The sequence below is a fragment of the Ahaetulla prasina genome, chromosome 4 (genome assembly GCF_028640845.1).
Source record: "Ahaetulla prasina isolate Xishuangbanna chromosome 4, ASM2864084v1, whole genome shotgun sequence".
NCBI lineage: Eukaryota > Metazoa > Chordata > Lepidosauria > Squamata > Colubridae > Ahaetulla > Ahaetulla prasina.
Window position 1 is genome coordinate 60,159,592 of NC_080542.1, and position 13,990 is coordinate 60,173,581.

The following is a 13,990-nucleotide window of genomic DNA, read 5'->3' on the forward strand; positions in this document are numbered from 1 at the left end:
AAGTTTCCATTGTGGAAAATAGAAATTCCACTCTATTGTGCTCATAAATCAAGAACTATCTGTATAACACACCTTTTTCCTATGTTAGCACCTAGCTAAATACAGGTGGTCCTCAACTTGTAATCACAATTGGGACCAGAATTTCTGTTGTTAGGCAAGGCAATTGTTAAGTGAGTTGTGCCTGAATTTATTACCTTTTTCTGCCATGGTTCTTAAGAAATTCACTGCAGTTAAGTGAATAACATGGCCATTAAGCAAGTCCAGTTTCCATCACTGAGTTTGCTTGTTAAAAGCACTCTTGGAAGGTTGCAAGTGACAATCATATGAACCACTGCAACCCTTGTAAATATATGCTGGATTACCAAGTGCATGAATTTCAATCCTCTGACCATGGGATGTGCAGCAGTCATATGTAGGAGGACAAATCATAAGCCACTTTTTTCAATTTCATTGTTTCTTTGGACTGTCACTAAATGAACAGTTGTAAATCAAAGATTGCCTGTATATGCTAAGTTATTTTTATATTATTCAAGTTTAAACAAATTGTTACTTTATTCATCAGCTGAAAACAGCCTGGTTAAATTACTTTCTTTAATTATTTAACAATGTAACTCAATTAAGGAGAATCATTTGTGTGAGAAAGAATGAATGAAAAGGTTTTTATGAAGTGTCTGATGTTTATTTACATTGTTCTTTTTAATTACTTTCTCCTGTCTTTAAGTATTTAATGAAAGATTATCTACTTTGGAAATTAACAATACTATAGATGAAAAATGGTTTTATCAGCATATTTGTGTTTTAGCTACTATTAGTTATTACTTTGAAGCTTTTTAAATGAAGTTTCCTTAATAAACCATTTAACTACATAGAATTGTTTTACTGTGATGATTCTTAGTCTAATGATTTCTGTCGTATTTGCACTGCTTGAAAATATAAATTCATTATAAAATATCTAATTAAAACAGCCTTAAGAAATTCTAAATTATGGCTATTAGGAAATTCATTAGCTCATGAATTAATTCTTTTTTACACCCAATAGACATTTTCAAAGAATTAATTGATAGCAATTGGATAATAGGCAAAATGTTAATACATTATGCCTCTTGCATTTGACAGAGATACTTTTTTTCTTCTGAATATTAAATGAATATATTAAATTCTATGTAAAATATAGTATAAACTGCAATGTAAAAAGTAAATGTTGTAAATGGGGATGTTGTAGGGTCTCCTACTTGGGAGGGGGGTTTGGATTAGATCAGGGGTGGTATTCACTTATTTTGTTACCGGTTCACAAATGTGAGTGCGCACCTGAGCACCTCTGTGCATGAGAGTGTCAAAAACATGGCTAAATGGGATGTGATTACATCTGGGTGGGTGGGCAGAGCCACCCGCAGCCGCTGCTACTGGTTCGCCCGAACTGCATAGAACTGGCTGAATACCACAACTGGACTAGAGGACCTAAAAAAGTCCCATATACATACATACATACATACATACATACATACATACATACATACATACACACACACACACACACATAGTGCAAGTAACATTAAACAGTAAAACATTGGTATAATGAAGTGTTCTCTAGCTTCAGTTTCTTAAGCCATACAGTAATTAATCTGCATTTTCTTATTTACTGATTTCAACGTTCACCTTTTTATATATGTAATTACACTTGTGTTTTTATTAGCTTCTTGCTTTTTTCATCTTTTTAAACAAGTGCTTACAGTAAGACGTCTAATTGAATTACTTTGCCTGTTTTGTATTAGATTTTGGCTGCTTTTAATGAAAAAATATGTTTTTCCTTCCTTTTCAAAGTCCCTCACAACTGAATTAGTTTCCTCTTTTACATTAAAAGTTATCTAAATCCAGTTATTTTTTTATAAAAAAATTAAAGAACCTCCTGAATAGCAAGGTGCTGGGAGACTCTTGATGAATAGCTACTAGTGATTCATTGACCAGAGAAATTATTTTATTATTGTAAACATAATGTATTTTTCATCTTTATTTTAGTTAGTACATTATTAAATTGTATTTGAAAATGTTTTAATATTAAATTGCCTACTAACTTGACTGTTGTACAATTTATTCCAGTCATCTATATTGAGAAGGCAGCATTTTTCAATTATGTGTTTATTTAATGGGGATGTGTTAGGAATAATGTATGCTTTGGTTATGAGAGGGTACAGTTTGAAATTTGAGTGGGTACAGTTTGAACAAATTTATTAAAGGTAAATAGTATGAAAAAGGAGAAAATATACTGGTTTGTTGTTGATGGCATTTATTGTCATCTCTGTATGTGATGCATTGGGTTTTAAGGATGTTCCAAAAAATGGATTTTACAAATTTAGTTTGCTGTGAAACTGTTCAAGCAGGCAAAAATTATGGTGGCTATGATAACAGCTACATCCACTATTAGCCCCAAAATCCTTGTTCTTACTTGCAAATTAGTATATCCTATCCAGGTGGCATAACAGCCCAATCTTCCTCCTGGGGGGTTAAATTACAGGTAGCCCTTGACTAACAGGTAGTCCTTTGTCTGAAATGGTGTAGGGTCTCCTGCCTGGACAGGGGGTTGGACTAGAAGGCCTCCAAGGTCCCTTCCAACTCTGTTGTTGTTGTTGTTGTTGTTGTTATTACAACCACAAATTCAGCGACTATTCAAACTTGTAACAGTGCTGAAAAGTGCTGTTTAAGACCAGTCCTTAAAGTTCCAGCTCTCCCAAGCACCTAAGGGATTGTGGTCTGGATGCTTAGTAACCAGTTGGCTCTTACAGTGGTGACAGAGTTCAGTGCAGTACAATGGTGTACAGTGGTGATTGCCATTTGTGACATTTTCTGCTAGCTTTCCACAAGTAAAGTCAGTGGAGAAGCAGGAGCAGAGAAGGTTGCAGGTTACACCTATCAGCCACTCTTGTTTCCATTTTTTCTCCTGAGGATCCTAGCTATAAAATACCAGATCTTGGGGATTCATGTTTACTCACAGTGCTATTTTCCTTTACTCTATAGTGCATATCTGGCTATGCCATTTATGCATCCTCCCACACTCTAGTAACCACAACCCACTCAGCTGTGCCCATGCTATGATAGCCATCTGCATACCCTCTTGTTCTCCTTAGCAGCAATCTTCCACTCAGCCATGGTAGCCACCTGCATGCTCTCCCACACTTTCTAGCCATGATTGTGGAGCTATGGCACGTGTGCCAGAGGTGGCACACAGAGCCCTCTCTGTGAGCATGCGCACCATCGCCATGCTCTTCTGGTTTCTGGCGGGCACATGCATGCCGACCAGCTGGTCTTTGCATGTGCTGAAGCGCCAGAAACCCAAAGACCAGCTGGCCAGTGCACATGCGCACGCCAGCCACCTGGTGTTCAGGTTTCCGGCGCTCCGGCATGCATGTGAGCATGCGTGCGCATTCCAGTTTGGGCAAAGTGGTGGCAAAAAGGTTCCTCATCACAGCTCTATAGCATTCCCCTGCCTGGCCACATATAGACCATGCTGCAGCAGCTGCCTATCCCGGCTACTGTCCATAGCATCCATCTGTCTGTTGATCTGCTTATGAATTGCCTGGGACTTGCAACTTCTTGCCATTTCCCCATTAACTTTGCTTGTTGGAAGCAGCAGGAAGTTACAAGTCGCAGTCATGTGAGGTCCTTGTTTAATAACCTACAATTATTGCTTAACAATGACAATGAGAACTGCTTGGATTCTATTGCTAAATGGTCATGTGAGATTGTGTTGGGTCCTCAGTTTTGACGATTGCAATAACAATAGAGCCTGCTAAACAGCCAAGCTGTTCACAAGGATAACATCACAAGGATAACTTCAAAATTAGAGATTAGATATCTTTTGCCTTTGAGATATAGTTAATGGCACTTTACGGGAGGGGGGGGAGAGGAAGAGAGAGAGAGAGAGAGAGAGAAGTTCATCATAATCAATGAAAAGTTTATGTAACTGAATACTGACTACTTTTTAGTGCAAGTAGAAAACTGAGGTCTTTTTCACTTATGCATTTGCAACTTAAGAACTTCTTCTTCAGATATCCCTGCCTATCTATTATGACATTGTGGCATTGCTGTTTTAAATCTTAGTATATTGATTTTTAAAACGTTCATCTTATTTATTTATAACTTATTCTGAAATTGTTAATGTAGTTGGTGAGCTTTAAATATCCAAATAGATAAATAAATGATTATACTCTTTTCGTCCACTACATTATTCCATGATTTCCAGCAAGCCTTAATGATGGAGAGACCTTTTATATGCACCTGTCCTTAGTATAAAGGCTGCTGATATATTTTTCTAGCACTGTTGGTGTAATCTTTCTTTATCTCAACACCTGAGCCTTTCAGGTGTTGGCTATCATTTCTTGGACTGAAGAGTTCTTCTGAGACATCTCTAAAGAACAGGATCATATTTCTTTGATCTGTGGTAAGATTATTATGCCAAGCAGCTTCTCTGTTCCTGTGACTCTGGATCTGGAAAGAAGAGCAGTTTTAGCAATTACAAAATAACAAGTTGTTCAAACAGATACTGTAGTACCTTTGTTATAATCACTTTACTATCATTTCTGCTAGAGGTTGAGGAGCAAAAGGTCAAGCCTCAATTCATGTATGCTAAGGGCCTAGAATTTTTTTAAAAAATTTCCCTTTTATTCTTTTTGGTTTGCCTCTTTACATATTTTATTTGAAATGTTCAAAATATATATTTAAAAATAAAACAAGCTAAATAATTATAAGAGAATTATTAAAAAATATTATTTGACAAGGAACACGTCCGAAATTACTAGACACTCTGACATATATGTCTATGGAAATTCTCAGTCATCCAGGTCATAGTTGTCCCCAAGGTGCTTTTTTCAAGAGGCAACTTTCTGGTTTTTCTTTGAATGACAAAGAAAATTATTGGATGACAAGCCTGAACAACCCACCATCCAGTCAGAGCTGAAGAAGCTTTTTGGATGAGAAGCGAAATGTCTTCAAAGAAAAACCAGAAAGTCCAGAAAGCCTCTTGAAAAAAAGCACCTTTGGGACTCTGACACATAGCATTTCTAATTAATGGCTTCATAATTATCCATCTGAAAAACATACTGAAATGAGCTCATCAAAACCAAATATTTGGTTCAAGATTTATTTTCTCCTCTCCTTTTGAATGTTTGATATGATATTGGTGGCTTTGAAGGTGGACAGTTGGATACATACATACCAGTGGTGAAATGTAAAATTAGTTGCTACTGGTTCTGTGGACGTGGCTTGCTGTGTATGGGGGTAATGTGACTGGGTGGGTGGGGTTTCTTTTACTTTTAAAAGCATTTTTTCTACAACCTCTTTGGCCGAAGAAGTTGTAAAAATGCTTTTAAAAGGCTCTGACGATCCCAGCTGAGTTGCCTGAACGTCAGAGGCTTTTGTTTTCTTTTAAAAGCATTTTTTTGCCTTTAAAAGAAAAAAAAAAGCCTCTGACAATTGGGCAACTCAAATGGGATCGCCAGAGCTTTTAAAAAGCATTTTTAACCAATCTCTTCAGCCAAAGAGGTTGTAGAAAAAATGCTTTTAAAAGGCTCTGATGATCCCAGCTGAGCTGCATGATCCTCAGAGGCTTTTTTTTTTTACTTTTAAAACATTTTTTCATCCAAAGAAAAAATGCTTTTAAAAGTTTAAAAAAACCACACCTATGATGATTGCGTGGCTCAGCTGGGCATGGAGGGGGGCAGGAATTTTTGCTACTGGTTCTCTGAACCACCCGCCACTACCGCTACCGGATCAGGCGATCCAGTCCGAACCGGGAGCAATTCACCCCTAGTATATTAGTATGTACATATGTATGTATTTCCTGCCTTTATTATTTTTAAAAGTAACTCAAGATGGCAAACATATTGAACAGACCTTCTCTTCCTATTATTACATAATGGCTATCTCTAGCTTGGTCTCTGATTCACCAGTGTCATCCTTTATACCTTGTGTTTCTCTAGTTTTCTTTTCCTTCTGTATTGAATCAGGAAGTGTTAGGCGTTTCTCTTTCTCTTACTAGTCATAAACAGCCAGAGTGGATTCTCTCCTTCCTTCAATCTCCACTTCATCTTGGCAGAAACCCACTTTCATACAAAGTATTTTTAAACTTTCTAATTAGAGTGCTATCCTAAAGCTGTAATTCTAATTAAGATCACTTTATTTTTTTTCCCATCTGGAATTATCTGCTGTTACATTTTTCCAACTCTGTAAATTATTATTTTAAATAATTCCTAATTTTTGTTAGGTAAATTCTAAAGTATATGGCCTTTTTTGCAATAATGACAAACCCTATTATTAATGCACGGCAGGGGTGTCAAACTGGATTTCATTGAGGGCCACATCAGGGTTGTGCTTGACTTTGGGGGCCCGGAGTGGGCATAGCCACGGTGGGCATGGCCAGCTCAACATCACTCGTGTTGGGGGCGCCTTGGTGGTCTGAGTGCTCTGCCAGAGAAAATGGGCCCCAGAGCTCCATTTTCAGTTAGGATGGCCTCCTGCAACCCTCTGCCAGCCAAAATGGAGCCACTGGCACTGTGCGCCAGTCCTTCGCTATTTCCAGAGCAATCCCGTGGGCCGGATCTAAGCATCCCATGGGCAGCATCCGATCCCTGGGCTTTGAGTTTGATATCCCTTGTAAAGGAGGAAGTGGGAATAGCCTTGAAGGACAGGAAGAACAAATGCTACTAAGGCAATGTTCAAATAAAAAAAGCCTGATCCCAGGACAAGAATGTGACAAGTGTCTCAGAAAGCCCTCCTTTGCTCACATAAGATAGAGGAGGGGGAAACATATTCAGATTTGCAAGATATTGTTACTGTAGTTTTGCAGAATAAGTAGTTCTGACCTACATGGCATTGGTTTCATAGTCTGATCTATTTTGAGTAGCTAACAATTAGATACAGTATTTTCTTCCTCTATTAAATATTATTAAATGTTTGAATGTTATCTTTATTCAACCAGTAACTGTCATAAAATCACATTCCTTTGGATCATTTTCCTCAGTAAGTAAATGAACATCCTTTTGATTGATTGATTAATTGAGTTTTCATTATGTAAATTTAGGATTTGTCATAGAAATACTGAAAATTCAAAAGGGTTCACAGACTTTTAAACATCACTCTATATATCCCATCGATATTAGTCCCACAGTCCCTCTGCACTTACACTGCCCTAGTCACCTGTGCATCCTCCTTGAGCCTCACCATATTTGCACCCCCATGCATCCTCCCTGATCTTTGCCATATATCCCTCATACCAGTGGTGAAATGCTACCAGTTCACACTGGTTCAGGCGAACCAGTAGTGATAAAAACTACCGATTCGTGAGAACCAGTAGTAAAAAAAAAAAGCTACTGATTCCTCCGAATCAGTATTTCTGACAATCAGCTGTGCTGCGCGATTTAAAATTGCTAGAAAGCAGGAAATTCTGTTTTCTAGTAAATCTAAATTGCATGGCACAGCTGTTTCTCCCCCCCCATTGCTGTTCTACTTACCTCCTTTTTCCATGCAAAGTGTGTGTTTGGTACATATTGTGCATATGTGCGTGTGCAGTGTGCATTTGGTGTGTACTGAGCATGTGCAGACAGCACACATTTGGCACGTACTGCGCATGCATGGCCAGCAAACCGATGGCAAACTAATTCAGATTTCACCACTGCCTCATACTGTTCAGCATTCTTATGCATCTTTCTTGATCCTCACCATGCTTCCTTCACATACCCTCCCTACACTTGCTGTGCCTCCCTTGTATCTTGTGCAGCCTCCCTGACCTTTGCTGTGTCTTCCTGGCATATTTGTACACTCCTGCATCCTCCCCAAGCCTTACCAACCCTAAGCACAGCCTCTCCAAATTTTATCACATCCCATTTGCACTTTTTCCCACCCGTGTGCAACCTCCTTGAACATCATTGCACATTCTTCTCTTATGCATCTCTTGTGGGCTCCTTCACCAGACAGTAGCCATTTACCTCCCTGCGAATCTTCTGACATTTGCAAGTTTCCATTGGGTTTCTCCACTAACTTATAGGTGGGAAGCCAGCAGGAATTAACATTAGGAACAGCAGGAAAGCACATTACATTAACAAATAGGACTGCAGATATTACTATAGTTATATTGCTTAGTGTCAGATAGAAATTCAAGTCCCATTTACCATTATTAGTCAAGAACTACCTATAATTTCAATTTGTGTTTTGGAATTGGCAGTTTAATTCCTAAATGTTATTTTTTTAATGTATATTATTTGCCAATGGCTCTAATGCTAGTAAAAATGAAGGAGCCGAGATGGGACAAATTTATCTTGTTCCCTTCAGCATGTGTTAAACCTTTTGAAGTAGATCAAACTAGAAAACCAACTTTTGAATACAATTGCTACCTTTTATTATAAACTTACAGTAATAGAATCTTGCAAGTCTGAATACATTTTCTCCTCTCTGCCTTTATCTTTATGAGAAGTAGGGATGGTCAAGTTTGAGACAGTTTCTCAAGTTACCTTTTTGTCAGGGTCTCAGATTTCTTTTATCTGAATGTGGCCTTAATTGTGGCTCTTCCTCATGTTTTTCAAGGTTACCCCTACTGCCTATTGCAGCATAGCAGAGAGCCATTATTAACTTGATTTATTGTTTTTTTTAAATAAATACTTTGTATCCATGTGGAAAAAAAATAGATCTGTCCTTTTTCTTTTCAGAATTGCAAATATAAAGTAATATTCTAAACTGACATAGGCTATTTCTCATGAAGAAAAAATATAGTTACTTTATGTCTCAAAAATATATTTGATATTGTATCTGTAATGGGATGGGTGGATAACCTTGAAGGACGAGGGGAAGAGATGTTGTCTAGAAAGCACTCAGACAATGGATAGAATAGAATAGAACAGAACAGAACATAACAGAACAGAATTGAATCGAATTTTTATTGGCCAAGTGTGTTTGGACACACAAGGAATTTGTCTTGGTGCATATGCTCTCAGTGTACATAAAAGAAAAGATACGTTCATCAAGGTACAACATTTACAACACAATTGATGGTCAGTATATCAATATAAATCATAAGGATTACCAGCAACAAGTTGCAGTCATACAGTCATAAGTGGAAAGAGATTGGTGATGGGAACTATGAGAAGATTAATAGTAGTGCAGATTCAGTAAATAGTTTGACAGTGTTGATGGAATTATTTGTTTAGCAGAGTGATGGCCTTCGGGAAAAAACTGTTCTTGTGTCTAGTTGTTCTAGTGTGCAGTGCTCTATAGCATCGTTTTGAGGGTAGGAGTTGAAACAGGTGCCCACAATGGCTTTACAATCAGAAGTAAAAAATTAGGAAGAATCTACCTTAATTGTTCAAGCAATCCACCAGAAATAGAGGTGGATTTGCATATAGCCTTACTATATTCAGACTTGCATATAGCTTTACCATAAGACTTGCATATTCAGACTTGCATATAGCCTTACTTTAATGTGAAGTGTTAATACCACTTTATAATGCCTTGGTAAGAAAACATCTGGAATACTGTATCTAGTTTTTGTTGCTATAATATAAAAAAGATGTTGAGACTGGAAAAATCCTGGAGAAGGTAATCCGCAACAAATCTGCAAATACCTAGAAGCAAGCCAAGTTATAACCAGAATCCAGCTTGGGTTTGTCAAAAGCAAATTATGCCAAACAAATCTTATTTCATTTTTTAACAAAGTGACTAAAGTAGCGAACCAGCAAATTGCTGTGGACATAGAATACTCGGATTTCAGTAAACCATTCGACAAAGTAGATCACAATCTACTTCTTAAGAAGCTTGAAAAATGTGGGCTAGACCGCATTGCTACCAGATAAATTTGGTTTACAAACCATACTCCACATGTAGTTCTTTAATGGAACTACATCTACATGGAAGTAAGGAAGTAGGGAGATATCTCCCAAGATTCTGTTTTAGGCCTAATACTCTTTGATCTCTTCGATCTAGATGACAAAATAGAAGCGAAGCACGCATGCATGAAATGAACCAGTGGTAACACTGGTTAAAACCAATCACCGATGCACACAAACTAATATCTATTTTTTTTATAGGTATCATATTACAAACCAGTACTAAAATCTTTGGAAGCTGAAGTGTGAGGATCCTGAGATATAAAAAAGACTCATTAGTAATAGTTCTGGCCACCAAGTTTATTTCCAAATAGTCATGCCAGAATAGGTGACCTTTTCACTTGAGTAAAGGGAGCAATGTCTTAGGAACATAAATAAGGCAAATCTGATCACATTGTCTTTTTTTTTCTTTTTTCAGACAAAAAATTAAGGGTCGTGCTCCCCAACCTCCATTTGTTCGTGACGTTAACGAACATAAAGTAATCCCAACCCTAGAAACGTGGTCAGATCAGAATATCTTAACTATGAAGGGAAATCTGATTAAAACCACATTGGACATTCTGGTAGTTCTTCCAAATGGAGAAGAACAGAAAATTACTGTTCATGGAAGGTAAGGTTTTTAATATCTGAAACAAATAATACTGCCATAACTCTTAAAAATAACCATGATAAAGATATCTGTAATCACACATATGTAACACCTAGAAGCAAACAAGGTTACAACCAGTAGCTAACATGGGTTTGTCAAAAACAGATCATTCCAAACAAATCTTATTTCATTCTTCACAAAATGACCAAATTAGTAGATCAGCAAAATGGGGACATGGAATACATAGATTTCAGTAAAGCATTTGATAAAGTAGACCTCAACTTACGTCTTGGCAAACTAGTAAAATGTGGGATCGAGAGCATTACTATCAGGTTGTTTTGTAACTGGCTGACAAATTGCACTCAACTTGTAGTCTTCAATGGAACTACATCCACATGGATGGAAGTAAGCAGTGGGATACACCAAGGTTCCGTTTTAGGCCCAGTACTCTTCAATATCTTTATAAATAATCTAGATGAAGGAATTGAAGTGGAATTCATCACATTTGCAGATGAACTAAGCTAGCAAGAATAGCCCATAGTCCATAAGATCCAAAAAGATTTTGACATAATTAAAAAGTATGCCTTATTTAACAAAATAAAATTCAGCATAGATAAAAGTAAGGTTTTACACTTAGGCAAGAAAAACCAATTGTATAAGTATAGACTAGGTGAAAATTGGCTTAATTCAGTAACTGCAAGAGAGGTCTTGGAGTCCTAATAGGCAATCACATAAGTATGAGCAAACATTGTGTGATAACAGCCAAAAAAGCTAATATAATCTTGGGCTGCATTATTAGAGGAATAGAATCAAGATCACATGAATTTCTAGTAGCCTTTTAAAGGTAAAGGTTCCCCTCGCACATACATGCTAGTCATTGCTGACTCTAGGGGGCGGTGCTCATCTCCGTTTCAAAGCCGAAGAGCCAGTGCTGTCCGAAGACGTCTCCGTGGGCATGTGGCCAGCATGACTCCATGCCAAATGCACGCAGAACGCTGTTACCTTCCTACCAAGGGTGGTCCCTATTTTTTCTACTTGCATTTTTATGTGCTTTCGAAACTGCTTGGTTGGCAGAAGCTGGGACAAGTAACAGAAGCTCACCCCGTTAGACTGCAGCACTAGAGATTCGAACCGCCGAGCTGCTGACCTTTCGATCGACAAGCTCAACGTCCTAGCCCCTGAGCCCCTGAGTAGCCTTTTACTAAGCCTTAATAAGACCAAATTTGGAAAACTGAATCCAGTTCTGGTTACCACAATATAAAAAAGATGTTGAGGCTCTGGAAAGAGTGCAGAAAAGAGCAAAAAAAAAAAAAAGATTTGGGGGGCTGAAGGCTATAACATACGAAGAATGGTTACAGGAATTGGGTATATCTAGTTTAATGAAAAGAAGGACTATGGGTGGCATCATAGCACTGTTCCAATATTTGAGGGACTCCTACAAAGATGAGGGGTCAAACTACTTTCAAAGCAGCAAAAAGGAAGACAAGAAACAATGGTCTTGGAAACTAATCAAGGAGAGAAGCAACCTATAATTAAGGAGAAATTTTCTACCAGTAAGAGCAATAAACCAATGAAATACCTTGCCTTCAGAAGTTGGGGGTGCTCCATCACTACCACTATATCTTGTCCCATATCCATCATCGAACGTTGGCAATCATGTTGGCAATCCTATTTTTATCAACAGCCACACGAAAAAGGGCTGCTGAGTTTTGTCCAAACCAGTCCCTTAGATTTTGAAGCCATGATGTTGTTCTTCTGTCTGGACCTCGTTTGCCTTCAACCTTTCCCTGGAGAATTAAGGGAAGTATGCCATATTTTTCTGGATGTCACATCACCAAGAAAAATATTCAAAAAGTGTCCAAAATATTCTAACTTCAGCTTTTTAATGATCATTTTGATCATTTTCCTTGGCTTTCCCAGGAGGTTTATCACTTCTTTATTTCTGATTTTGTCAACCCAGTGTAATGTATTACTGTAAGTTTTGGCGGGAGTTTTAGGCGGGAAATATCTCGTCTCTGATTGGATGCAGCCTCAGGCTGAAGTGTATATAAGGAGAGGTTTTTGTCCAGAGTTTTGCTGGGTCACACTATATTAAAGAGCTGTTGTCACTAACCTGGTCTCCTGCCTCGTCAATACCCAAACTTAACATTGGCGACGAAGGTGGGATCTTGAGGCAGAGCACCAGAACAGAGCTGAACTCACTACGAGAATCAAACCCAGCAAGGTGACGGCCATTGCAGCGATGACCGGCTACACGCCACCCACTCCGTTTGACCCTGCCCAGGAGACATGGGGAATATATATGACCCGTTTCGAAAGTTTCCTGGAGGCAAACGAGCTACAGGGAGTCTCCGACAACCGCAAACGGGCTTACTTCATAAGCCACTGTGGGTCAGCAGTCATCGCCGTCGCAGAAGCCCTAGCGGAGCCAACACCGCTACACTCCGTATCGTGGCAGACCCTTCAGACCCTCCTGAAGAATCACTACGCACCAGCCCCGTCCAAATACGTTCGACGGTACGAGTTTGGGGAGCGCAGGCAACAAGAAGGCGAGTCTATCAGCGACTACATGGCAGCCCTGAGACAAGCCTCCAAGCATTGCGAGTACCGCGATCTGGACGAAGAGCTGCTGGAACAACTTATACGGGGGGTCAGAGACATCCGTTTGAGGAGACGGTTGCTAGCCAAGAGCAACCTGACATTGGCAAACGCTCTGGACGAAGCCAGAGCCCATGAGATGTCCAACCATGCAGCAGACACCTTACAAAAGCGACTCACGCCAATGGCGGGCGCAAAGCCGAGCGCAGTCCACCACGAAGAAACCTATCGTGAGTCAACCAGCGAAGAGGAGGAAGAAGTCCACTACACCGGAAAATCGACAAGGGAAGACCCGGAGGAATGCGGAAGTTGCGGGGGGCGACATCAGCGCCAAAGATGTAAGTTCAGGGACGCCATTTGCCGGCGGTGTGAAAGGAAGGGGCACCTGGCTCAAGTCTGCCGAGCACCCCAACCTTCCCGCCGAAAATTTCAAACCAGCCAATCAGAGCGCGAGATCGGCGAGGCGACCCGCGATTGGCCAGGAAAGAAAGAGCGCGAAGTCAAACCGAATGACTGTTACCATAGACCACGCAGCTACCCGCATCGAAGAAAAGATCTTCACAAACCCGACAATTGAAGGCGTACCGTGCCGACTGGAAGTAGACACAGGATCAGCTATCACAATCATGTCCTGGGACACTTTTGTGAAAGCCTTGCCGCACATCGCAAAGCGCAAGCTACAGAAACAACGGCTCCGGGTGCAGGATTACCAGGGCAACCGCATCCCTGTTCGAGGGACAACGACCGTCGAGGTCAAGTACGGGACATACGAAAAGACCCTGCCCATCACGTTAGTCGAGGAACCTTGCCAAGCTTGCTGGGGCTAGACTGGTTCAGGCGTTGGGAATGGGGTGACTGGCGTCCACGGGCGGATGCAACCTGCAAACGCCCTACTGGAGGAATTCGCAGATGTATTCGAGGACCGTTTAGGCAAGTA

The 13,990-nt window shown here is 39.6% G+C and overlaps 1 protein-coding gene across 1 annotated transcript in view; it reads left to right on the top strand.

The window, feature by feature from the left end:
* Positions 1 to 13,990, top strand: part of COBL (cordon-bleu WH2 repeat protein) — a 91,106-nt gene that overhangs the window by 15,470 nt on the left and 61,646 nt on the right. Inside the window, exon 2 of the mRNA XM_058183069.1 lies at positions 10,285 to 10,476. Within this exon, the coding sequence (XP_058039052.1) occupies positions 10,285 to 10,476 (192 nt within the window). The remainder of the gene's footprint in view (positions 1 to 10,284; positions 10,477 to 13,990) is intronic.